General features: G+C 39.5%; 2 protein-coding genes across 4 annotated transcripts; one reads left to right on the top strand and one right to left on the bottom strand.

The window, feature by feature from the left end:
• Positions 1-2,334: 2,334 nt before the first annotated feature.
• On the top strand, positions 2,335-14,823 carry LOC127356968 (interferon-induced very large GTPase 1-like). Its single transcript, XM_051389070.1, has 13 exons — positions 2,335-2,417; positions 3,035-3,147; positions 3,255-3,283; positions 3,844-3,952; positions 4,144-4,713; positions 5,601-5,641; positions 5,986-6,094; positions 6,273-6,350; positions 7,178-7,306; positions 7,483-7,517; positions 8,677-8,755; positions 8,885-8,922; positions 9,023-14,823. Exons 2-13 carry the CDS (start codon positions 3,051-3,053, stop codon positions 13,859-13,861), a joined length of 6,153 nt encoding a protein of 2,050 aa, XP_051245030.1. The 5' UTR covers positions 2,335-2,417; positions 3,035-3,050; the 3' UTR covers positions 13,862-14,823.
• Positions 14,824-17,344: 2,521 nt separating this feature from the next.
• Positions 17,345-25,516, bottom strand: aldh3b1 (aldehyde dehydrogenase 3 family, member B1). 3 transcript variants are annotated; one of them, XM_051389145.1, is made up of 10 exons: positions 25,394-25,516; positions 24,055-24,224; positions 23,473-23,583; positions 23,040-23,160; positions 20,941-21,026; positions 20,612-20,693; positions 20,009-20,401; positions 19,301-19,467; positions 19,113-19,212; positions 17,345-18,247 (listed from the first exon to the last, which is right to left on the bottom strand). In XM_051389145.1, the coding sequence occupies exons 2-10, from the start codon at positions 24,214-24,216 to the stop codon at positions 18,060-18,062; spliced, it is 1,410 nt and encodes a 469-aa protein (XP_051245105.1). In that variant the 5' UTR covers positions 24,217-24,224; positions 25,394-25,516; the 3' UTR covers positions 17,345-18,059. The 3 variants fall into 3 exon arrangements, with proteins under 3 accessions (XP_051245105.1, XP_051245106.1, XP_051245107.1); XM_051389146.1 differs by lacking the exon at positions 25,394-25,516 and adding an exon at positions 25,236-25,387; XM_051389147.1 differs by lacking the exon at positions 25,394-25,516 and adding an exon at positions 24,443-24,537.
• Between the last annotated feature and the right edge of the window lie 945 nt (positions 25,517-26,461).

The following is a 26,461-nucleotide window of genomic DNA, read 5'->3' as shown; positions in this document are numbered from 1 at the left end:
TTCCTGTCCCCACCCCATTCTGTTCCTTTATTATTCAATCAAATAGACTAGATTTGAAAGCAAAAAAGAGTAAGTGGCAATCAAAAAAAATGTTTGAGATCGAAACAGAACAGGTTGCAATTGAAAAAAAAAATATGAGAGAACATATTTCTTCAACTTCAATCAAAACTAATGTTTGTAAGTAAAAACATGCGACCATTTTGCGTCCTCTTTGCTTGCAAATTCAAAAGTTTTGCTTGCGAATTTAACTGCACTTGATGGGCGGGGCCTACGCTGGTGGACGAGAGAAGAGTTTCTATTGGTTGGTTTGACTGGCTACGTCTTCCGCATTACACCCACTTCTCCCTGTGCTGTGCTGCTTGGAGGTAGCCTGTTGCTCTTGAAACGTTTCCCATAAGTAATGAATTGCGCCATATCGTTGGCTACAGCCTGCCATACATTCACAACAACAACAACAACAACAACACAAGTAATGAATTATAATGCCCTGCTGCTGCAAGCACACTGATTAGCAGCAACATGGTTGTCTCTGCTAGTCACGGCCTGAGCAGAGTAGCCTAATGAGTGAGTGAATTACAGGGAGGCGTATTCAACGTAGGGCTGTGATTGAAACATTTAGTGTTGCATGGTACTCGCGGTGCCAAAACGTCACGCTTCCTACACAACAGTACTACTATGGATTATTAAACTACCACTGAACGTGGTGCCAGTTTCCACTGTGTAGCGGGCTGCCGCTACTCCTCCCGGCTCCCGTTCTCTACAGCTGTTCTAATGTCTACAAACACACGTGGCGAATAATTTAACAAATTCACGCACATATTTCTAACCAGCCAGCATTACTGGTCTATACAGGAGCAGCTGAATGATGCTTCTGACCTCAGAGATGTACAATGTGTAGGCTATAGAAGAGAAACGCAAATTTCAGCACCACTGATCTGTATAATCAGTAGTTTAGTAATCCATGGTAGTACTGTGACTATCAGAGACAACCATGTTGCTGCTAATCAGTGTGCTAGCAGCAGCAGGGCATTATAATTCATTACTTGTGTTGTTGTTGTTGTTGTTGTTGTTGTGAATGTATGGCAGGCTGTAGCCAACGATATGGCGCAATTCATTACTTATGGGAAACGTTTCAAGAGCAACAGGCTACCTCCAAGCAGCACAGCACAGGGAGAAGTGGGTGTAATGCGGAAGACGTAGCCAGTCAAACCAACCAATAGAAACTCTTCTCTCGTCCACCAGCGTAGGCCCCGCCCATCAAGTGCAGTTGAATTTGCAAGCAAAGAGGACGCAAAATGGTCGCATGTTTTTACTTACAAACATTAGTTTTGATTGAAGTTGAAGAAATATGTTCTCTCATATTTTTTTTTCAAATGCAACCTGTTCTGTTTCGATCTCAAACATTTTTTTTTTTTGATTGCCACTTACTCTTTTTTGCTTTCAAATCTATTCTATTTGATTGAATAATAAAGGAACAGAATTCTCTCCATACACAGCCTTAATATAGAGAGAGACCCCCTAACACCCCCCCCAACAGCTGCTCTCTGATGGGATGTGATAGGTTGAAGCAAAGGGAAAAGTGAAAGTAGCCTATGCCTAACTCCTGATTTACCCGAAACCATGTGACTTAAAGGAAAATGATGTTTAGGTTTTGATATTGATAAATATGCATGATAGATAGATAGATAGATAGATAGATAGATAGATAGATAGATAGATAGATAGATAGATAGATAGATAGATAGAATATTTATCCCGAGGGAAATTCAAGCATCCAGTAGCAGCATACAAACATACATTAGACATACAATAGACATACATTAAACATAGGCCTACATTAGGCCTACGAATGGCATTGTGCAAGAAGTCAAGACCAGTAGCAGACATATGACCGTTGGGAATAAAGAGACTCTGTTATGCTGGTGCCTTCAGAGGCCTAGGTACCATTTTGGTCGGTATAGGAGCCTAGAAGCATTCGTAGGCCTAATGTAGGCCTATGTTTAATGTATGTCTATTGTATGTCTAATGTATGTTTGTATGCTGCTACTGGATGCTTGAATTTCCCTCGGGATAAATATTCTATCTATCTATCTATCTATCTATCTATCTATCTATCTATCTATCTATCTATCTATCTATCTATCTATCTATCTATCATGCATATTTATCAATATCAAAACCTAAACATCATTTTCCTTTAAGTCACATGGTTTCGGGTAAATCAGGAGTTAGGCATAGGCTACTTTCACTTTTCCCTTTGCTTCAACCTATCACATCCCATCAGAGAGCAGCTGTGGGGGGGTGTTAGGGGGTCTCTCTCTATATTAAGGCTGTGTATGGGTGGGGACGGGAAGGAGTTCTGACAAGACTGCAAGATCTACACAGACCAAAGCAGCAAAGGAAACGCATGACAAAAGGTGAGTTTATGTAACAATTCTATAGATTTTTTGTGTACAGACTAAGTAGAGAATGTGAATAAATATAGGAAGCATGAAGATTCTCATCTACGACGGATTATTAGAGCCAGACATAAGAAAAAGAAATGAAAGAACAACGATTTTTTTATTTCGCATTTTGAGAATAAAGTCAAAATGTCGAGAATAAAGTCAACTCCTCGGTCTCTTCCAAAACTATCTGTGTGCCCATTTTCCATGGCTTCAGCTTCTAATGTGTGATGTGCCATTGCGCCCTGGGACCTTTGGTGCAGTGATGTCTGCATCTCAGACGCCGCGTCCGCCTGAACTCCAAACCTTCATCATAGAATTGTATTTAAGAGAAATTACACCGCAAATCTTCCCCTACATTTTATGCTGACGGGCCACAAATAAAGTGCACATTTAGTGTTGATGCATGACGTTGCAATATTTGCGACGTTTCAGCAGCAGTAAGAACATCAGGATGACAAAATGTGTAACTGCGCTACTTTTATTTATTTTATTTAAATAATTCATTTGATCAGTCAGCTTGAATATTAATGTGAATTTGCAGTGATTGTTGTATTGTATGAATGACTTTGTCTTACAACCCTCTACAGATGAAGAGCAGAAAAGATGGAGGCAAGAGACAATGACAACACAGCAGCTGGAGGAGGAGGAGGAGGAGGAGGAGGAGAGTCTGAAACTGAATCTGTGACACCAAATGACAAAGGTCTTTTAACATTTTGAAAATGATATTTCATAAACTAGAAGAGTTAACTAACCAAATATGTTGATTTATGCTGATCCTGTATGTTTTTTCTTTTTCTTACATGGCAGTAGATAAGATGGAGGAGAGTGCAGCCAAGGTAAATATCCTTTCATTTACATTAGTCATTATTATCTTCTATCTATAGCTGCTTTTCTTTTGTTCTTTAACAGTTTTCCAATTTCTAAAGTTGTGTGAGAGTTTTGCAATAGAGAATCCTTCCCAAAGTTTAAGTGATGAAAATGTTCATAGAAGTGGAAACCTGTACATTCATGAACCTCCTGGTTTGACATTGGAGGACCAAAGTTTTCTTTGCTTTTATTTTATTCTGTTGTATTGCTTTACCTTGCTCTTGCTTTACATGCTATTGTATTAGTGCAACACTGTTCATCTTCAGTATATATTCATCTTGATGCCGATTCCTTGGTTTTGGGTTGCTTGCTGCAACGGCCCAGGGTTCGAGTCCGACCTGCTGCCCTTTGCTGCGTGTTATCCCCTCTCTCTACCCCCCTTTCCTGTCTATCTTAAGCTGTTGCTATCGATTAAAAGTCAATAAACGAGCAAAAAAATTTTTTTGAAATAATAAAATAAAAAAACACAATGTACTCTCAGTGAGTCTAACCTGGAGGTGTTAAAAAATAAAATCACCTGTTCTCTCAGTTTGATCCAGTGAATGAACCAGGTGAAGCTCAACACTCAGAGAAGAATGATGAAAGCACAGGAGGAGAGTCTGAAATGAAGTCTGTACCATCCACAACCAGTGAGAAAGGTAACATTAACCAAGAACTGATTGTACAGTCACATTGATTTTATAGATTATATTTCAGTGGAGTTTTAACAGAATTAGATTATTTACTTTTATTTTGTCAGTGCATTGACAGAGTGCTGTCTGTCTACCTTTGACAGTGTTGTTTCAGTGATTACTGCAGTTTAACATATCGATGTTACTCTCTGTTACAGGGATGCCTGAACTCACAATCGTGTTAATTGGTGACACAAATTCCATTGAGACCGGATCAAAAAACATCTTACTTGACCACGGCGAGCAAGCAAATGTGAAACAGTTTTCAACCAAACTGTATGATTTATGCGGCCGGCACATCTCTGTCATCAACATGCTTGGTCTTCAAAACATTGAGGAATTCCCATTAAATCAGGGAATTCATGCCTTTGTCTTACTGTTAGCAAATGGTCTGCATACCAGCCATTACAGTTCAGGAGTGCAGTGGTTAGAGAAAGCTTTTGGGAAAGGATCACTTTCTTATTTAATGACAGCTGTGACTCATGAGTCGGATGAAAAATGTGAAGGTGCATTGACAGACCTGAAAGCCAACAGCAGTTTTGTTGAAAACAGATTCCAAACATGTACAAGAAGTTTGAATGATGAAAAAGAGATAATAGCTCTGTTGGAAAAAATAGATGTCATGGTCTCTGAAAACGATCCCCACTGCTACAGTGGACTGATGTGTGAAAATAAAGAGCAGGAAGAAGAAAGGATGGATTCCTCAGCGTTTCAGCAAAATCAAGCAGGTGAGCTTTTAATGTTTCACATTCACACCAACACTGCTGGTACACAAGATAATGTGGATGTAACTTGAATAATAGTTCATATAATAGTAAAAGCTCTAAGCTTTAAAGAGCTTCATAGCAAATTCATTGTTGAATTCATCTGACTTGTCCATAGCAGGAAACAATGGTGGTTCACCTGGTCACACACAGTCTCGTATTACAGATATTACAGAACAGTACACTAAAATACATTTCTTAAAAAATTTTAAGCGATAAATATTCAACGCTGGAAGAGACTCTTGCTTCATATTTGATCAGCACTGCCTAGTTTGACAGTTTGATCTGAGTTTGGTGTGTTGAGCTAGACTGACTCACTGAGAGTGACCTGTCAATTACAAGGTAGCTTTATTATGTATGTCTATGGTTGACAGATGCAGAGAGAGAAAGAACCTGGGGGTGCACATAAACTTCACATCCTTTGGATTTTTGCAGAAAAGTGGCCCCGCATCCTAGGAACGCATGTGTAGAATCAGTCCACTGGCAACCAACAAGAGACGGTCACATTTTTAAAGTTACATTACAACCCGTTCATAACAACATATGGTACAATTAAACAGTGGACTTGTGTATGAGAGCAACACGGACTGCATTTAACTGTTGCATGAACATAACTATAGATTTGAGACTTGTACACAATGTTTTGAGAATTGTGATTTTCATTAGACATTTGTGCCGAAGCAAAGTCAGAATAACTGTAAAGTTTCATTGTTTCTGGCTGACCAAGATGATATTATGTCCCTTCTAACCCTGGTAAATTCACCTCCAGAAAACCGAGGAATTTATCACAGAAAATGAGCAGTCTAACTAATCCAATTGTACAATCTGCTTTTTCTTACTTTATCCTGCAGTTGAAGAGATGGAGGAGGATGCAGCTGAGATCAACCTACAGGTAAGATGTTTATTTTAACCTTTAGTGATCGTCATCATAGAGCAGCATTTCTTTTCTAAAACTACCTGTATTTTCTGGTCAGATTTGAAGTCTCAAGCCTGAATAAATCTGTCACCCAAGCTGAAGATTGGAACTGTTGTTTTAGTTTTTTTTTTGTTTTTTGAATGAATATGTGAATCACTGTGTGATATTGATCTTGATTGATCAGTTTAATAATTGATAAAGTAGAAGTAAAAAGTTGTCAATAAATACTCAAGTAAAGAACTACTTATTACTCATGTTTTCAGTCTAAGTGGTTCTAACCTGGTGAACTAAATGTGAAATTAATTAATTTGTTTTCTCAGGGTGATCCAGTAAATGAACATGGAGATGTTGAACATTCAGAGAATGATTATGAGAACACAGGAGGAGAGTCAGAAATCAAGTCTGTACCATCTGAAACCAAAGAGAAAGGTAATATTGTAATGAAAGAATTCAGGGATGGACTGAACTCTATCTCTGTTTGGTGGAGAGGAGATACATCTTGTGGAAGAGTTAGCTTTTTGAATACACACATCTTTTTCACAAATAATTCTTATTAAGTTTTCCTCCTCTCTTACAATGTGATTCTTGTCACATTACTCTGCAATAGATGAACTGAAGGGGAGCACAAGAGCAGGAGGAGAGTCTGAAATCAAGTCTGTAATCCCATCTGCAACCAATGAGAAAGGTAAGATTTTTAGGACATTTTTCATTGTACACTCACATAAATGTTCACAGTACGATTATATTTTAAATTCAAAAGTATCAATAAAATAGGAAACTATTTAAACTAATCTCTGATATTGGTTGTCTTTAACCCTTGTAGCAGTCAATCATAGAATAACTACTGTTATTGTAATAACTGCCAATAAGTTCATAATTGTTTTGTTCTTAATGTAATAAATGTCAATAATATAATAACTGGCAAATAATGTTATAAATTATATTATTGCTGGGTTAAAATAATCATCAAAATAAGTTTTATTTATTGGCTATAAAGTGTCACACTTGCCTCTTTCAAATAGCTGCCCCAAAAACTGACCAGATATTATTTAAATACATTTGATGAATGATTATATCTTTCATGGAAAGAAGAGCTTGTTTGTTTTTTAGTTTTTTGATGGCATTTGTCATTTACTGCATGAATGTGGGTGAATGGGTGAATGTGGCTGTTATGACCTCAGTTGAGAGGTCTGGGGGAACAGAGGCGCAGCAATTAATAATAAACCAGGTGTTTAAAGAAAGAAAGGAAACAGAAAGATTTGTAGTATTAAACTCTTTATTTAAACGTAAATGAGTTCAATCTTAACACAAAACAACTCCCTATAAAGAAAAGAAGTGTGTGTGTGTGTGTGTGTGTGTGTGTGTGTGTGTGTGTGTGTGTGTGTGTGTGTGTGTGTGTGTGCGTGCGTGCGTGTGTGTGTCTGCGTGCGCTTAGAGAAAGGGCTGAGATTCAGGGGTCACCATGATGTTATTGGCAGTTATTCCATTATTGGCTTCTACACCCTTCAACAGGAGAGGCTGAAGTTAAAGAGGTCAACAATGAAAGCAGCAGTAATGTGACTGAGCGGTCCATGGAGGAGAGTGATGCAGTGAAGGAGGCTAGTCCAACATCTCAGGCTGTTTCAACGGAGACCAGAGAACGTGAGAAATACTTCTGAATAATTAAAATACACAAAACACATTATCATCTTGAATGAACAATGAACTGTTTGAATACACAGACTTTTGCAAATAATTCTTCATCTGGAATAGTTAACTGACAAAACCCTATTTTTTGTTTGATCCTGCAATCTGCTTGTTGTTACATTACCCTGCAGTAGACGAGGAGAGTGCAACTAAAACAGAAGCAAAGGTGAGATCTTCTGGTCCTCAGTTGTCATTGTCATACAGAAGCTTGTTTTTTAAGTGTAACTAGACCCTTCAGTCCTGCTAGCTCGCTTCCTCTCAGTGAATTTAAGAAATGCATCAGAGACCTGCAAAGGAGGGTGACTTTAGGGGGCGTGGCCTAGGCATAGACAGGAGTGATTGACAGATTGTCCACAGCAGTGTAGCAGCGAGCTGTTAGTCAGAGCAAATGAGCAACTGCTGTCACACCGCTGGAACTTTTACAGTCACTAGAAGCATATTCATGACTATTTGTACAAGTTTCTGTGTTGTAGCTGAAAGCATAAGTCCGAACCACTGCACCAAAGTGGAAAAATACTAGCATAAACTCCTGTGAATGATGCATCTCGATAGGTGTACATTTGAAAATGAGCACAGAGGCTGGGGGAGTTGGGTTGCCCTCCTCTGGTTAGAGCGCATTTACACTTTTTTATATAAATGTAATGATGTAAGGGAGTCCCAAAAGGTCTGCATTAGCCTTACAAGGTTCAGGGTGATTTAAAACAGCAGAGGGCCATTGAGCTATTTTCAAGACACAAAATGCTGATTCTGATAAATTTGGCAAGAATGTCAATATTAAGACCAGCATTGATGTGTTTGATCACAGTACATGCATAGAATTTTGTTTCCAGCTCAAATAACATGCATTAGGGGGAGCGTACCTATGTTTCCCAGGTCCTATGTTCCCCGGGTTCTATGTTCCCCGCTTTGTATGGGACCAGGGAACCCTAACCCTAACCCTCAACCTAACCTTAGCAGGAAACATAGGACCCGGGGAACATAGGGATGACCCCGTATTGGGTTGGAGTACATCTTTAGTGCTCCCTACTTTTTCTCTGTGTCAAATTTTAGCAATAACAAATTCAGCTGGAAATTGGAGCTATTTGCCTTTTAGTTTAAATTTGGACAGACTTTGATTCCATGGAGCTCCTGGTTGGACACATGGATGAGTTGAAAACACTGTTTACTTTCTTCTATCTAAAATGCAAACTGCTTGTACTCAATTTTGTGCTGGTTGCTCTTCCTTGTTTATATTTTTACTCTGTGTTGTTCTGTGTTGTTCTTCATGTTCTCAATGCTTATAACCTGGTGAACTAAATGTTAAATTAAATCATTTGTTTTCATAGTGTGATCCAAGGAATGAACCTGCTGATGACAACACAACAGCAGAAATCAAGTGTAACCAATCTACAACAAAGGACAAAAGTAATAATTGAATTAATTATTTAATAGTAAAATAATGTTAAATAGTCAAAATTCATATATATATATAATATTGGTTATATTGCACATTTTCTTTACCCTCTTATAATTAAGTTCATTATTTTACTGCAGGTCCCTTAGAAATGGGTATGAGTGGAAAAGAGGATAAGGTAAAACACTCCGAACTTCACAAGATCTTTAGGACCATTCACTTTATATCCCATTGTATGTTGTTGTCATATTTTACATACAGTACATGTTTGCTTACAGCAGTCAGTGAAGATTTCTGAAGAGACCAACAGGAAGAAACAATATCAAAGAGAAAGTGAAACATTGCTTGGCAGACTTCACCTTCAAGACAAACATCAACAGAAGCTGACACCAGCAGATTTCCTTAACATAGGTCCACCTGTGAATCAGGACAATGACACATATGAGAAAGATCTAGCTCATACTTTTCTTCAGAGGTTGATGATGTTAGACTACAGAGCCAGATATATTCCTGTCAGACAAGACAGTCCTGAGGTGAGCCAGTCACAGTCGGTTCCAGACTCTGACACTGTTGAGACAGAAGAAAGTGATTTAGATGCTTTTTTTGACACCACTGTAAACTATGATCATACAAAACAAACTTGTGTGCATCCAATGGATGTTCAAATGGCAGTATTTCACTGCTCAGACAGCTTTGTTAAGCAGAACATGATTACAAAGTTATCACACTGTCAGTACGCCTTACCTTTACTTGTTCCTGACCCAGTCACAATGGATATTGATTGCCCTCTGTGGACATTCAGACAAATAAGAAAAACATGGAAGATAACTCAAATCAGAGATGATCCAAACACTGTCATCATGAAGAGTATGCCCATCTGCAAAGCTCAGACACCCATGGTGTCATTTTTCCGTCTGGGCTCACTACCTCTGTCTAAATCTCAGCTGATGAACACTTTGATCAACGAGCGTCACAGCACCTTCTTCCACAGAAACTGCCCAGGTAGCACCAAGTCTCGCCATTTGATGGAAGGAGTGGCAGAGATTGCTTGGTACTGCCCTGCTGGAAGACCCAATGATGCCTTCACTGACTGCATTGCCTTCTGTAATCTTCATGGTGATGCTCTGTTGAGGGAAAAGCAGCGTGACATACTGACTGAAAAATCTTCAGTCAATGTTGTTCTGGTACCAACTCTGGAAAAAGGTGACAAAAATACAACAGTTATCTCAGCCCTTCTCAAGTCTCCAAAGCCCCTCATCTGTCTCATTGCTAATAATGATTGTGCTGCAGTTCAGATGAAAAAGGGAAAATACAAAGTGGGTCTAAACGACAGAAGCCAGTCAGAAGTTTCTGAAGAACTGAAAGGAATCATTGGAAACATTTTGTCTGGACCACGTGAATCCTTCCAGCTTGAAACCATGGCTGAGGTCTCTGGAATCAGAGTGGATGAAGATGACACAGCCTGCCAAAAAGGGAAGTCTGCTGCCATGGATATAGTAAATCTGCTTCGGGGGATGGATGTTTCAAAAATCAAAGATAAATTTCTCCCATGTCAAGGCCAACTGTGGCACAAGTGGTGCAGAACAAACAAAGAACTGTATCACCTCAAAGGAGACATTGAGAAAGAGAAATGCAAAAAGCAACAGGAACTGATGACAATAAGACAGAAACAATGCAAGGCTTCCTGTAGTGAGCCAGTGAAGTTGTTCATTGAAAGCCTCTCATCTTTGACATCAACAGAAAAAGAGTATTTCCTGAAATGGACTCAGATCTTAATAGATGCCCTCTCCACAAACGATCTCTCTTTAATTCTCCAAAGCTATGATGAAAAGTGGTCTGAGGTTGTGGCTTTGAAGAAAAAGCATGACAAATCTGATCAGCTAAAAAACAAGCAAACTGAGCTCGAACAAATATCAACCAAACTACAGTCAGCAACATTTGGCTTGGAGCACATCTTCAGAGAAATGGGACAGATCTATGAAGCTCATGCATCTCTACAGGAACAACCAAAGAGAGGACAGACTGACTGGTCTAAATATCCTGAGCTGGCTGCAGAGCTGATGATATCAGGATACCCAATGGAGCTGATGGATGGTGATGCAGGTCATGTGCCTTTAATATGGATCTCCAGTCTTTTAGACAAAGTCATAAAGAAACTGGGCAACAAGAGAGTTTTTGTTTTGTCAGTTTTGGGTGTACAAAGCAGTGGAAAATCAACAATGCTCAATGCAATGTTTGGGTTACAGTTTGCAGTGAGTGCTGGCCGGTGCACCAAGGGTGCCTTCATGCAGCTGGTCAAAGTGTCAGAGGAGATCAAGAAAGACTATGAGTTTGACTACGTTCTAGTGGTGGACACTGAAGGACTGCGTGCTCTTGAGTTGGCAAGTGATGACGTTCTTCACCACGACAATGAACTGGCAACATTCGTTGCTGGTATTGGGAACATGACATTGATCAACATCTTTGGAGAGAATCCAGCTGAGATGCAAGATGTTCTGCAGATTGTTGTTCAGGCGTTCATGAGGATGAACAAAGTTAAACTTTCTCCAAGTTGTGTGTTTGTTCACCAGAATGTTACAGATATTGCAGCTGCAGAGAAAAACATGGATGGAAAGAGACGCCTGCAAGAAAAACTGGACAAGATGACCCAACTAGCAGCCAAAGAGGAGGTTTGTGAAGCTGAGTGCTTCAGTGATGTTATTGCATTTGATGTACAAAAAGATGTGAAATACTTTGCCCAACTATGGGAGGGAAGTCCACCTATGGCTCCTCCAAATCCAGGTTATAGTGAGAGTGTCCTAGAGCTGAAGAACATCATCCTCTCTAAAGCTTCACAGTCTGCTTGGATGACTCTCTCAGAGTTCAAAAGTAAAATTCGGGACCTGTGGAATGCCCTGTTGAACGAAAACTTTGTTTTCAGTTTCAAAAACACACTTGAAATTGCAGTGTACAGAGAACTTGAGGTCCAGTATGGAAACTGGACCTGGGCCCTTAGGAGCAACATGTTGACCATTGAGAACGAGCTTTATACCCAAATAGAAAATGGAACACTTGACAGGGTTGAGGTCAGTTTTCTTCATGAACAAATGAAAAAAACATACGAACAGATCAAAAAAGATATGACAACTTACTTTGAAGATAACAAAGAAAAAGAAATGCTGGTTCAGTGGCGAGGCCGATTTGAAACTAAAATCAAGGAGTTTCATGATGAGCAAGTGAGAGGAGTTAAAAGAAAACTGGATGAAGTTATCCAGCAGAAGAATGCTTGTAAAAAGCTTAATGACAGGAAGACAGAGTTTGAGACCAAGCTGCTACAAAAGAGTAAAGAGCTCGCTCATCAGTTAAAAGACAAGGCAAAAGATGAAGAGGAACTTAAAAAGCAGTTTGACTCTGTTTGGAGAGGATGGGTTAGTGAACTGACAGCAGACACAAAACCTATTAAGGACATCAGCTGTGAAGATCAGTCAGTTATCCCTTTGGAACTTGGTTTTGAATGGGCTCTGATAGCTGAATCCAAACACAGTGGCAGATACAAAAAAATATCAGAGTTTGGAGATTACAGTCACTATGTATCTCTCAGCAAGCACCGAGATAGGTTAAATACAGGCCAACACTTTCAAAATAATAAGAAGGAAAAGGACACAAAAGGGCAGGGAATATTTTCTACTGCTGTCACCAGTGTTGTTGAATTTGTTTCAAAAACAACAACAAAAATAGAAAATCACTTTAAGGGGTATTTTCAGCATGAAGACCAGGAACTGATCAGATCCCTCATTGAAGATGCTGAAAAACAGTCCCTTGATGCACTCAAGAGCAAACCTGTAGCTACAAGAGGCTACAGTCCAACTTACTTGCAAGAAGTGGCCAAAAATGTCAAAGCAAAAGTGACAGAATTTGAATCAAAGAGGAAATATGCTCTGAAGAAGGAGTTTACAGTTGATCTCATACTGTATGTATTTGACAGAGCATGGAGTTGGCTCTCAGAGTCCCACAGGAAATTCCGAATGAACAACGATGCACTCACTTATCTAGAAAGCAAGAAATCACAATATTACAACATTTTCCGAAGCTTCTGCAAAGGAAACTCGTCTGCTGTCGTTCTCGGAGAACTGATCTGTGAAAAAGTGAAGAGCTCCACTGTTGAGGCTGTTTGTAACCAGACTGCCATTGATCTCGCTGGAGAGATGAAGTGCAATTTCCCAGCATTCAGTGGGAACAGGTTGAACCTGGACAAACACGTGTTGAGGTCACTGGCAGAGAAAGAGGACTTTGATGGTTTTATCACCTACATCAAACACCCAAGGAAGCAAGTAGAGACTTTTATAAAAGAAGAAGTAAAGAAATACATCTTCACAGAGAACAAACATAAAGCACATCAAATACTCCAGAAAAATGTTGAAGACATCAAAAAGCTGGTGAGTCTGGCTTTATTTACTGCAACAAATAAAGTCAAAACCCAGAGAGGAGACATAAACATGTGGGTGGAGGAATTTTCCAGTGTGCTAAAAGCTAAGCTAACATTTGACACCATTTGTTGTCAAAACTTCAGTGACGTAAACAATTTTGACTTTCTGAAAGAAGAGACTGAGAGAGGCCTTGAATCCATCATGAAAGAGATGAGCAACCTCTCACTGGATAAGATGGAGGAATTCAGGCTGCAGCCTGATCAAATCCTCATTGATGAGCTGCGCGATCGCTGCTGGGAAACGTGTCCATTCTGTGCAGCTGTTTGTACCAACACCCTGGAAGATCACAGTCCTGACAAACACAGTGTCCCTTTCCATCGCCCCTCTGGGATAAAAGGATGGCACATTAGAAACACAGATGAACTGGTCATTAATTTCTGCACAACATTAGTTGCAAGTAATAGATCTTTCCGTCCCCATCATGATTCAGATGAGACTGTTCCATTTAAACAGTATCAAAAGGCTGGAGGGAAGTATGCTACGTGGCAGATTACTCCTGATGAGTCTAAGCTGGCATACTGGAAATGGTTTGTGTGTCGATTTCAAAAGCAGCTTGAAGACCACTATAACTTAAAATTCCATGGCAGAGGAGAAATTCCCAGTGAATGGAGAAAGCACAGCAAACAAGAAGCTATTGAAAGTCTGGATTAAATGTAAAATCTGCAGAGACCCAGAAACATCTGAACTCTACTCAAAGTATCAGAAGACCAGAGATTTTAACTGCTCTAAAGAAATAAGAGTTTATGATCTGTTTTTCGTCGCCTTCCATGGAGTCTGCCATAGTTAAACGCCATGTTTCTACAGTAGCCCAGAAGGGACAACCCAAATGCTGGCACTAGATAGGGCCGTTCACTGTATATATTTTGGTTTAATGAAAAGATGCATTTTTTATTTTACAAGATGATGAAGTTGAAGTGTTTATGTAAGTGCATAAGTCAGTGCCCTGTGTGCCAGCCCAGTCAAGCCCCTGAAATGACATGACATGAAACTGTTCTAAACTGCATGCTTAAAAGGATATTTTTATTCATTCAAAGATGTAGTAGTAAGTTTTTAAGTATTATATTTTCATTAAAGATTTTTATTACATTTGTTTAAAGCTTCATGAACAAAGAAATGTGTAGGATGTTGAGTTTAGATATGTTAATTAAGATGTATACAACAATATAACAAAATAGGAATTTGTGTAACATGACTGAGAGATAGGAATGAGTCTTAAGGTGGAAAAAAAGGGAAAACCTTTTGAGAAGTTGAACTAAAACAAGAATGACATTCTATTTTGTGTGTTTGTTAACCTTTGGGCTGTATCTGTTGTTTAATTCATCTTGAAATCATTTTAAGTGTAACACAAACATTGCCATCTTTATATGTTGTTTTTATTTTGTAGTTTTCCTCAATGTTGGATGTTTATTTTAAAGAACTTCAATAATTATGTTTTATCTTTCTCAAGTATTTAGAGTATTCAGCATTTACACACTTTATCTCATTTAAAATGATCACATTGGAATTGTTTTTGTTGTCATTGCTCGTATACTAATATCCATAAACAGAAATATCAGTCTTTGTGGAATAAAAAAGGGACTTTTCCTGTAATAAAGAAACCCTTCACATGGCCATTGGAGTTCAAGCCTCTTCTGTTATTAATAAGCATTATGAGGAGAACAGGTATTTCTCTTGACATATTTTCACAATAATAATTCAACATTATTCAAGTAGATTTTATTTAAATAACCCCAAATCAGTGTGAATTTTGTCTGTTTTCAGATTTAGTCCTAGTCTTAGTCCTGAGATCAAAAGTAAGTTTTAGTCATATTTACTCAACCTCATCCTTCTTATTTTTAGTCCATTTTTAGATGACTAAAACTCTGAATGTTCTTAGTCAAATTGTCACCCCCTGATGTCAGAGTGAATGACAATGGTTACAAACTTGATGAGAGGAAGAACGGACTAAAAAGTAGAAAAAAAACACCATGAGAGTGGATTGTGGGAACAGGAATCAATTAAGTTGACGTGCCGCTCGCTGCATCTCTCTACTCTGGAAGTGCAGCTCTTGGTCTGTCTGTCTTCCAATGTTGATGAATGTCAACGGGTCAGCAGAGTTTATCATGAGAAACTTTCTCTGTCAAAGGTCTGTACTGTGTACATATAATAGTAACAATAATTATAATATTAATATTAACTTTATTTCAGAAGTTTTAGTGAAGTTCAATAATTTGACAGTAATTGTGTGATTGCTGCAAGAATTGTTATCTTCAGTCTTTATTTTGCTTATGATTCTTTTTCTTCTTCCGTATGTCTTTTGGACCTTTACCTCTTTTGAACCACAGTAATTCATTATTTTGGGTGGTATCTTCAGATGTGAATCGTGAACACCTTTCAGAAGCTGTGCCTGCAAGCAGCCGCTGTTGTAAAATGTGTTGAGTGGTCGACTAGAGAAGCGCTATGTAAATGCATTCCACTAACCATTTACCAAGAGAGCCCCACATGAACAGCAGGATCACGGTCTAAGAGCATTCGCCAGCCTGAATGCTTCCAGGGAGCAGTCTCCCCCACAGCAGGAGCTCACTGCCAAGGACTCTAAATTGTCTCTCATTGTCCACTGACAGAGCATGCTAGTGGGATTGGGTGTTCTGGCACAGTAATGTAATTAATGGTACAGAATGGTGTGTTAAAGTTAGAGGTTATTATAAGCACTTACAATAGGCTATGTGGAGTGAAGCGGAGGATGAACACCACATGACTTTGTATCATGTTATAACAGTGTGCTGCCTTCTCGTAGTGTAGTGTCCAGATGTAGAAGTACAGAGGGAAGGCATAATAACACATTAAACTCCATTAGCATTATATTAATAAGTTAATAATTAGCAGCAGTTAGCAAACACAGAAAATAAACTCAAAATGATTATACAGAAATGAAACTACATTGTTGCCACTCTATAAAAGCAATGTAACAAATACAGTCAATAATGCAAACTCACAGAGCATGAAACACACTGTACTGTGTTCACTTAGCTTCACCTTCACAGTTACTGTAGACCTAATAAAGATATTAGCAGGTTGTGGGTGAGTGAAAGCATGGTGGCTTCTTCAGTAGAATATTAATGTCCACTGCAACAACAGATCAAAAGAACCCCAACAGAATGTGATCCAAACAGTGAGCACACTGCTGGCAGTGCTCAAACATAAAGACATTGTAATATAGAAAACATTTACTGACCGTTTGGATCCACTCAATAAAGTTGTTTTCTGTTCAGCAGCGCAACGTCTGGTCTAAAGTGCTGCCCATTAGAAACACTACTTTAATATGCTTACGCTTTTAAAATATTACTAATATTAAAAGAGAATAACACATCACCTGTTAGTCACAGCTGGAAACATACCCACACATCTTCCTCACATATTATAGTTTGGTGTTGCATAACAAACAGAACACAGCTGTTCCTCCATGTTTATGTCTCATTGATGGGAAGTTGTAATGAGACTAAACAAAGTCCAAGGTTTTACAATGTGACCTTTGGCCCCCAAGGTGCATTCAAATTATTAGTGTTGTTTAATCTGGGAATGTGCGGCACTGAAGATTAATATCCTGTGAAACCTTTTAAAATACCTTAATAATTTCACCTGATTTATGTGCTTATATTCATGCAGGTTCCATTAGCTTGATCATTGATAGGCAGTATTCCAGTGTATTGAGTTCTGAGGGCTGGTGTTAGCAGAAGGTAAACTGATCTGCTACATCTCAGCCTCAGATATTATATAAAACATATGTACTGTATATGAATGTTGATATTCCCCCTCTTTAGTCCTGGGTGCTTTTTGTGTTGTCCCCATGTTTGACATGCATTGATCTGTTGATAAAAGTATGACTGTATGTAGTGTAACAGATATCCTTTGGTACATTACCATTTGTCTTGTTATTGAAGCTGCACAGCATTGATTCCTGGGTAACTTCAGGTGTGTAACTGCCATCAAAGACATGTATCTGGTAACCTGCATGTCCCTTAGTATTTTTCATTCTGCTAAAAAATGTTTCCCTCCTTTCCTATTAGTGATTATCATTTCATATTTTGAAATATATAAGTGTTCTGTGGCAGCGTTAGGACTGTATGCTTTTCTTGAAGAACAGCAACTTTCAAATAAATGTAAAAGTTGAAATTTATTTACACTATTTCATGGGAAAAAAATAAAATACAGGCAAAACATTAAAAAAGAAACCAACTGATTAAAACATTACAAAAGATTTACAGTGACAGTCAAATGATGCTATTAAATACAGTTACACCATTCTCACCAAATAAAGATTTCAGTATAAGAGGATAACAATAAGCAGGCCGTAGGATCCCTGTCAATTAACATCTGAGCCAGATTTAATTGTTTTATCAATCAAATAAAACACTTGTGTATAATCTGGGTTCTGCTAACCAGAATAATTGAACCATGAAAGTAAATATGTGCCAACAAAGAACTCAATGAGGAAAATATGGGGATAGAATATCATCTAAAGACACAGTGGATACTACATTATAGTTAGTGACAGCAACATTGTTACACAGTGTTATAGAAGTCTGCTTTGCGAGACCAACCTGTGTGATAAAAAGTGCACAAAACACAAAACAGTGCACTAGCCACCAGTATGTTAATACACACAAATACACAAACAACCTTCCTGACAGATAAAAAAAAGAATGATTAATCCCCCAATCACTCACTTTCCTGCATATAAAGTAACACACACACACACACACACACACACACACACACACACACACACACACACACACACACACACACACACACACACACACACACACACACACACACACACACACACACACACACACCTTGCCTGTCATCACATAAGTGAGCAGCTGGTCTTTGGGGAGGTGGTCCAGCGCAGCCAGCTCAGTTTATCTTCTCTGTAAGGTGGGTAACGCAGGCCGTTGAGTCTCTCTAAAGCCCAGCCGCGCAGCATGCAGGCCCGCCGGTGGCTAAATTCCTCAAAGCCCCAGCGGCCGTGGTAACTGCCCCAACCACTGGCCCCTGGAAGGAGTGGTACAAACCATTACACCAGTCCAGAAAATATGTATACAATGGTGGAGTGGGAAAATGTTCTTGTCTCAGTCTTCATGATAGAAATCAGGCAACAAATTACTTTTAAACGCCACATTTTCTCTCTGACCTGACTTCACTTTAGGTTTGAAGTAAGATTATTCCATTGCACTACAGCAGAATAGACAAATGTGTTTTCACCCACAAAACTCCACCACTCCAACCACAAAAAATACAGTTCAGTAGTAATACGGTTTGTAATTATTATATATATATAGCAACCTCTTAAAATAAAGTTAAGTGTTAGCCAGTTAAGTTGAAATAGTTTTAAAATTGCCATCATTCATTTGTGTTGTTCCCTTTGTGTCTTAAAGAGCTGAGATAATTATTCATACCAGGAGATGGCAGTATAGTCAAAGTGGCTGTGAACCAGAGTTTCATCCACAATATATAAAGTTGATATGAAGTGCAAATTTCTCAGTGTTCAGTCCAACTATGCAGACACCCAGTGTTCTATATACAGAACCGCATACACACCTGCTGTTTTGGAGTAAATCAAGCTGAATGTGGCTTTCCCAGGATCCGGTGATTTGGCCTTTGTTCTTTCTAAGATTAATCAATTGGTGCAATTCCAATCTCAAATATGTAACACTGTTTCTGTTGGTAATTAATTAGTAAACTGAAAAGTCTGTCTAAGTTTCCCTGAAACTCTAAAAAGTATAGCTTCTGTTTATCCAAGATAACCAGTTTTCCAAATACGCACAGTCTGAAGAGCCTGGCAATGAGTCTTCATGAGACACTGGTAAAGCACAATGTTTAATCACATGTGTGAGAAAGGGACATGGGTCACACCTACCTACACCTCCAAAAGGCAGGCTTGGCAGGGTCATGTAAATGATCCCATCATTAGAACAGAAGCCTCCACTGCTGGTCTTTTCCAGCACTGTGTTTACCACCTTGAAAAAGGGAAGGATAGTGTGATGTAAAATATAAGACAATATCTCTACGGGTATGGTGAGGGAGGTTGCAGAGTTGTGTTCTTACAGAAGATTCGTCGGAGAACACATAGAGGGCCAGTGGCTTCTCTTTGCGGTTGATCAACTCGATGCCTTTCTCCAGAGACTCCACAGTGAGGATGGGCAGGATGGGGCCGAAAATCTCCTCCTGCATTAACGCATCGTCTTCAGCCACATCCACCACCACTGTGGGAGCTGAGGAGAGCACAATGACAGAAACATCAACCACATTAAGAAATGATTTACTTAAATGTGGAAGATGCAGAAACCTTTTTTCATAAAACACTGAAATTATGGGAGACTGAAAGGTATCGTCACTTTGGAAGATTTGTATATTAACAAGCCATCGGCCTCATTTACTTTACATTTTTAAAAAAAAATTGTTCTTCCTTCCAAAAACACATTTCTTTAAACAACAGCACATTAGGAATCATGTCCGTCAGATTGATGTAAATCTGCAGAAGACTCTCTGACCCATCTTTTCTGGCTATGCCCCTAACTATTTTAGGTGTGACATATTTAAGTGGTTCTCTGACATGTACGGCTATGTTTGAACCTGATCTGGACAGAGCACCATCTGGGCTTTTTCTTTCCCTACTAAGCCACGGTGTTTCTGTGCAAAGCACTGTCATGTACGGAATGATAATCACAAAGATGAGTAGATACTGTGCCTCAGTTAAAGACCTGGTTAACATGTTTGATGCTCTTTTGTTCACACTCCTGCTTCTTAACCCACCTATGTACTTGTCCTCCTGGTTGCTCTCTCCTCCCACGACAACCTTGCCACTGGACCTCCCGAGTAGATCCATCAGTCGAGTCCAGTGTCGGGGTGACACGATGCGGGAGAGGTCAGGACAAGTCTGAGGCTCCTTGCTGTAGAACTCCTCCAAGGTCTCACGCAGTGCAGGCAGCAGGGCGTCCCGGGTGGCCGGTGAGCACAGCACGTAGTCCGGGGCCACGCAGCTCTGGCCGGCGTTAAAAAACTTGGCCCACGCCAAGCGGCGAGCGGCGGCTGCGATGTTTACCCGCCCGTATATGAAGCACGGACACTTCCCGCCCAGCTCCAAGGTCACTGGGGTCAAGTGGACTGAGGCTGCCTGCAGGATGCTGCGTGCCACAGTCTGTGAACCTAAAAGACAGAGCCGAAAGGTCAGTTCAATTTCAATTGTGGGCAACTCCTCAAAACCTCCTTGCGTGTGTACACATACCTGTTCCAGAGAGCTGATTCTGAAGAAAAAGTTATCTTATGGTCTTGCGACTGTTGTGTACAATGGACAATATACGAGTATCTACAACTGAAATACTGTGACAGGATCAGATCCATCCTGGAAGCTTTTACCTGTGTAGAAGATTCGGTCAAAGCGATTCTGCAGAAGTGCCTTGGTCTCTTCTGCTCCACCACGAACAACAGCATAACAGTCCTGCCACAACGAAAAACCCATCTTACTGCAAGTGTCAGATTCACTATGCCAAGCTCCAGCTTATAACATATATAAAATCCATAACGTCATACATGGCATTGGAGTACAATACCATATTGTGGAGGTCATTAAGAAAACATTTCACCATTACACAGTTAACTTTGGATTGTAACAATTTGTTTTTTAACAAGAAACAAAAAGGAAAAAGACTACTTAAAAATCTTTTTTAACTCCAGAGTTGCTTTACCTGAGACAAATATTTGGGGATGAGTTCTGCTATCAGACGGTCTGTGGCAGCACTGACCTCTGAAGGCTTGATGACCACACAGTTTCCTAGTAAAAAATGGTACCATCATCATCCAGTCAGTTAAAACATCAGTGATTGATTTGACAAAAGTTACGTTTGCACATGATTTTATGGTCATTTATTGCTGTTTTAATCCTGAATCTCCTTAGCCCCTCTAACCTCACTTTATCCTAAAGGCCAGAACACTTTAAATTGACTTAGCCTGTTATCATGGTTCTGAATATGTAGAGGATCTATATATTATATTATTATTCAGAACCATGATAACAGGCTATCTGCTGATTGGATTAGGCATTGCCCTGTTGTATCGGAAAATTCGGAAGATGGTGTCAGCAGTCCAAAGCCCCATGAAGCTGCCCAACATGATTGATGTAGTGAGCAGAGCTGTCAGCGCACTGACGGTGGTTATACACCACAACATGGAAAACATCTTGGAGAAGTTTTCGGCTTTGCAAAGGAGAATGAATCGATTTGAAGACCAGAATGGACAAACAGAGTAAGTCGTGTCTATTGAAATGCGACTACTCGCCCTAACCCAAACAATCACAATCTAATCTGCATTACGGCCCTCAGTAGCACGCTGCTGGAACAACTCCTCCAGGAGATCGCTGCAGTGAGACGCTCTGCCCTATTCCTCCCTCCCTTCCCTCACGGACACCTGTTGATAGTTGACTCTGTTTAGGACACGATCAGGGACATCTCCATGGCAACCTGCTGTGTTATCGCGATGACACCATGTGAACTGAGGCACTGATTGAGAGGCTAGACGAAGCGACTCTCCAGGGCTTATGTGCACACACGCACCCATGGACACTTACACATGCGCATATGCAACACACCCCTGATTCTGACTTTTAATAAGGTTTTGTGGAGACAGCCTGACTATTTTGAACTGGAACAGAGGTTAAGGGAATCCTTCTTGCATCAAATGTAGCTGCTGATTCCAAAGTGACTTCAAGTACAGTTACATTTTTGTTTTGTTGTAATGTCCTTACAAGGATAGCTCAAGATGGTCATATCTGAGAATCTGACACGGAGTCAGCTGAGTTATCTGCTCAGTTTGAACAGATAACTTGTGAATGCAGTTTACCAGGAAAGCCTTAAAATGTACTGTAGCTAACTTCCCACTGTCCAAAACAACTAATCTCAGAGGCTTCATATTATATTTTTGAGATAAAGTCAGACTGTACCACTTTAACTTAAAGCAGCACCAATAAATATTTTATATTAAGAATGGAACACTTGAATATGAAAGGAGTCGATTGTAGTGACGAATCCACAAAGAATTATCCCCACCTCTGTAATCCCCCTCAGCTCTGCAGAGCGTTATAGCTGTTTTGGTTTTACGGCCCACAACTTTACAACGTTTTGGTTCACTGTCACTACTCTCATAGCGCTGTCTCTGCCTGCAGTTGTTTTCAGTGAAGAGCTACAGAGATCCACTATACACTATGTGCTCAGCCACAAACAGCAGACAGACAAAGTTAGAGACTAGCTGGTGAACATAGTGGAGCATTTAGCAGCTAAGGAGACAGATATTTCCCTGAGTTGGTGGGTTTCCGCTGCCCCTTGGTGGCCAAAAACATTGCAGGTTTAAAGCTGTAATCATTTCTTCATTCATTTTTTGGCCACTTGGCAGTGGAAGCTGTTCTGGCTAACATGTTTGCAAACAGGCACCCATTGACACAACCAGAATACACAGCAACATTATCATCCAATTGGAGTTGTGTTTCTTTCTGCCGACCTCTGTCTTTACCAACTCTTTTTTTTCACCATCTAGTCGGACTGTTTTTGTCTGCTGTTTTGTGGCAGGCAATGTAAAGTGGGAGATTTCACTGGAGAAAAAAAGCTGCCTACTGCTGCTAAAACAAGGTTGATGAGAGCTGAGTTTGCGAGCTGGAAAACTAAAACAAAGAGCTAAAAGGGGCTAAAAACCCTAATGGAGCTGAAGGGTACTGCAGAGTTGGTCATTTCCTCTCTGTGGGTTTCCTATAAGAGAAAGCAGCTGTATATTCTGGTGATATGGGTGTGGATAATACCTGCAGCAATGGCTCCAACCAAGGGTAACAAAAGGAGTTGCAGGGGATAATTCCACGGCCCAATGATTAACACAACTCCTAATGGCTCCCTCCGTATAAAACAGTCATCTAGCCTTGTGGCCTGGAAATGAACAAATCAAGACAGTAATACAAGTGTTTAGAAAACACAATATATCCACACATCACTTCTTAGTGGAAAATGAAAAACTGCCCAAGTTAAAAATACCAAACATTTGCATGTGCCATCTTTTTAAATGCAATAGCTTGCTGTTATTGAAATCTTTAAAAGAGCAACTTAAAAAGGTGGCACTTCAGTTTCTACACTAATTAACTGATAGTTAATTAAAAAACTGATAGACTATGGTAATCAATAGTAAAGCCCTATAATGCACATACAATACATCCTGTATTAATAAATCATTGTTGAACCTACCAGAGTTTTGCTGACATACTCCGCCTTCATCCAGTTTGCGAAGTTAGCGATGGCGTAGTGCAGCTCATTGATCACTATATCAACCTCGGACAGGATGGCCTCAAATTTTGGCTGATGTGTGAGGACAGCAATGAGAAAAGGAAGTTAGGGCTTATTGAATTGTAGCAGGCAAACAAATTATATACTGTGTTTCAAACATGTCTGCATGCAAAATATATTAAAAAAATATTTGAGTGTGTGAATTTATCACAGGAGATAAAGAAACAATCAGAGAAACAAACAAAAAAGTAAGTGGTTTTTTTTAAGCAGTCTAACATTCACCATTTATTTCTAGGCTCAATAAAATCAGCAGAACAGTGGGAGAATGAGTTAAAGTATTACATTAACGTCCTTTTGAAGGAAAACGTTTAAAATGTTCAATTTCACCATCATCAGAACAGCTGGGGCCAGACAGAAACTGCTATGCAGAACTCTTGAAGTCAGGCTGCCAGACCTTTGGCTGGCTTTGGATGTATAATAATGTGTTGTAAAGGAAGTAGTGTGTGTATGGTCTGTGTATGGCACGTGAGCACTGTCTCGTACCTTCGCGAGGTCTTTGTGCAGTGCATTTAAAATCTCTTCCTCATTATCTTTGATCATTGACATAAGCTTGGTCAGCTGAGTTCGACGAAACTGCTCTGGTATCGTGATGCCCGAACTAAACACTGTCCGCAACCTCTCCACAACCTGACTCTGGGTGTCCATCCTTTCACCTGGAACACACACACATACACACAAAGAAACAAACAATTTTTACTTGAAAAAAAAAAAAAAAAGACAATGAATTGATTATCAGAACAATCACCGTTGAATTGTCATTTCAGCAATTCAGTCTGACTTATGAAATAATTCTTCTGACAAACACTTAGAGGAGTTGAATAATGAATTAAATATATTGCGTATATTAAGGATTCCTTTGGAGAATTTCTACCTGTCCAACCTGTTGCAGACCTCTTTGCAGCCCTGTGGAATTCACAGAGTTCATAATCTCAGAGTGATCATAGTACTTGTCTATGCCAATAAAGCCTGCAAGCACAGGGACACACAGGATGCTACATGTTGGTATAGGCCACTGATGTGACTGTAATTAGAGCAGATAGGTCCGTCCAAATGACTCAACAAAAAGAAAGGATGACACGACCCTATGGGTAATGTAGAAAGACTGAAAGAAAAAGAAAATGTAAGCTATTCATATTAATAATACAGAAAAATCCAGCAGCTCTAGCTATGGAACTGATGAATCCTTGAATATTCCCACTGGCCCACCAAAACCCCGAAGCTGAACTTTGAGAACCAACCAGATAATAAATGATTTTAGGAAGCAGTCTGAAGCTATTTCGCAACAGAGAGGAAACTTATGTGCAGAAAAAACTCGCCGAATTTACCAGAAGTTCTTAAATTGTTATCACATGTCGTCAAGTGTAAGACTCTTTCAGTTCCTATTACGGAGAAGCAAAGAAATATAAACTGTGATATTTCACAATGGAGGTTCGCGCACTACTGTCAGACTGCCAATGGCTCACATCAAACACAGCACAACACTGAAACGTGTAGACAAGCGGTCAACTGGCGGCAAAACAGATTTAAGTTTTAAACTCACACAATTCATTGACATGCACATTTTTGACACACATTAAGTTTAATATTATTAAATGCAACCGTACGGTAGCTGTGTGTGGCCACAAATAGGGTGAGAACAAACAAAAGCGGCTGTGTAATGTTACCCAGTGATTTCCCGATGAGCTCAGATTTGCGGATTCACTTTCTCTGCAGTTCACAGGATCTCTCTTTTAACGCTATGATATTCATCCGCGGGAACTAGTATTTTGCAAACAGAACAGAGTTAAATCTCGGACAGTTACTCTTAATGTGTTCAGCCTACCTGTTACTTTGGGTTTTTGTTCCTCACACCGCCAGGCGCAAGAAATGCTGAAGACAGGGAGTGCTTCTGTGTTTCCGGGTCTGCTCCTCTTTCGAAATATCGGCTCCCTGTGGAGCTCTTTTAAATAGGAGGGGAGATGGTTTTGGTTAATCTTGAAAAACTCGCCTTGAAAACTTGTCAGACGAGTAGTGGCTGCGGCTCATTGTAGTTTGAGTCATTTTAATCATTTGGATCAGCTCAGCAACAAGAATCTGCTCCCACATTCCCACTTTCTATACCAAAGTACTGTCTTAAATTCAGCCAAAGCCAAATTCCCTAATGTTTGGATCTGTGATTACATTATGCTTGGTATAGAAACCTTAAACAATATAAAACATAAAACACTATTACACATGTGTATAAAACATGTTTAACTGTCTTGTATGTCAGTTAGACTTTTTTATTTGAGTTCTGAGTTTAAAGTTATATAATAATTTTGATTTAAAGTCAGAATTATTTACATTAAACTTAAATGTAACTTTTAACATTACATTTTCACATTTGGCCCTAATCCTCTTCCGTACAATGCATAGTGTATATACTTTCATTTATAGTTTTATATCTTCTAATATTAGTAATATTTTTTATTGTGATATTCTTTGTTCTCTGTTTTTGCACTACTTTGTCCTATTGCTGCTGTGTCAACATGAATTTCTCCTAAGGAGGATAAATAAAGGAATATCTTATCTTATTATCTTATTCAAGATTCTTGGGACCTCAGTGCTATCAGGTGAATCACCCGCATTTCCTCATTCAAGCGTTGATGCCATCAGTGGTTTACTTTCACTGAAAACTTACAGCTCAGTATTCATACACGCAGCGACACACACACCTACAGCTTACACCTGACAGTTATGTGTAGTCAAATCTAAATACATCCAGCTGTACTGCTCGAGGGCTTGCTCATCAACAGTGACATACCTGTTGGGCACATACTGTACGACAGTCAACATCATTTTACTGTAGAACATTATTGGCATTATATTTGAGACAGTGGTACATGTTGGTACGTCTCCATCAGTCTCTCCA

Source organism: Dicentrarchus labrax, unplaced genomic scaffold (assembly GCF_905237075.1).
Source record: "Dicentrarchus labrax unplaced genomic scaffold, dlabrax2021, whole genome shotgun sequence".
In the NCBI taxonomy this organism is placed as follows: domain Eukaryota; kingdom Metazoa; phylum Chordata; class Actinopteri; family Moronidae; genus Dicentrarchus; species Dicentrarchus labrax.
The sequence above is the reverse complement of the archived record's forward strand: the minus strand, read 5'-3'. Positions and strand labels throughout refer to the sequence as shown.

Coding starts and splice junctions, on each gene's coding strand:
- LOC127356968 (XM_051389070.1), top strand. CDS start 3,051: ATGGAGGCAAGAGACAATGACAACACAGCAGCTGGAGGAGGAGGAGGA. Junction 4,714..5,600: donor GTTTCAGCAAAATCAAGCAG/GTGAGCTTTTAA, acceptor TTTATCCTGCAG/TTGAAGAGATGGAGGAGGAT. Junction 6,095..6,272: donor ATCTGAAACCAAAGAGAAAG/GTAATATTGTAA, acceptor ACTCTGCAATAG/ATGAACTGAAGGGGAGCACA.
- aldh3b1 (XM_051389145.1), bottom strand. CDS start 24,216: ATGGACACCCAGAGTCAGGTTGTGGAGAGGTTGCGGACAGTGTTTAGT. Junction 23,161..23,472: donor AGTATGTCAGCAAAACTCTG/GTAGGTTCAACA, acceptor GTTCATTTCCAG/GCCACAAGGCTAGATGACTG. Junction 19,468..20,008: donor CCAGGAGGACAAGTACATAG/GTGGGTTAAGAA, acceptor TGCTCTCCTCAG/CTCCCACAGTGGTGGTGGAT.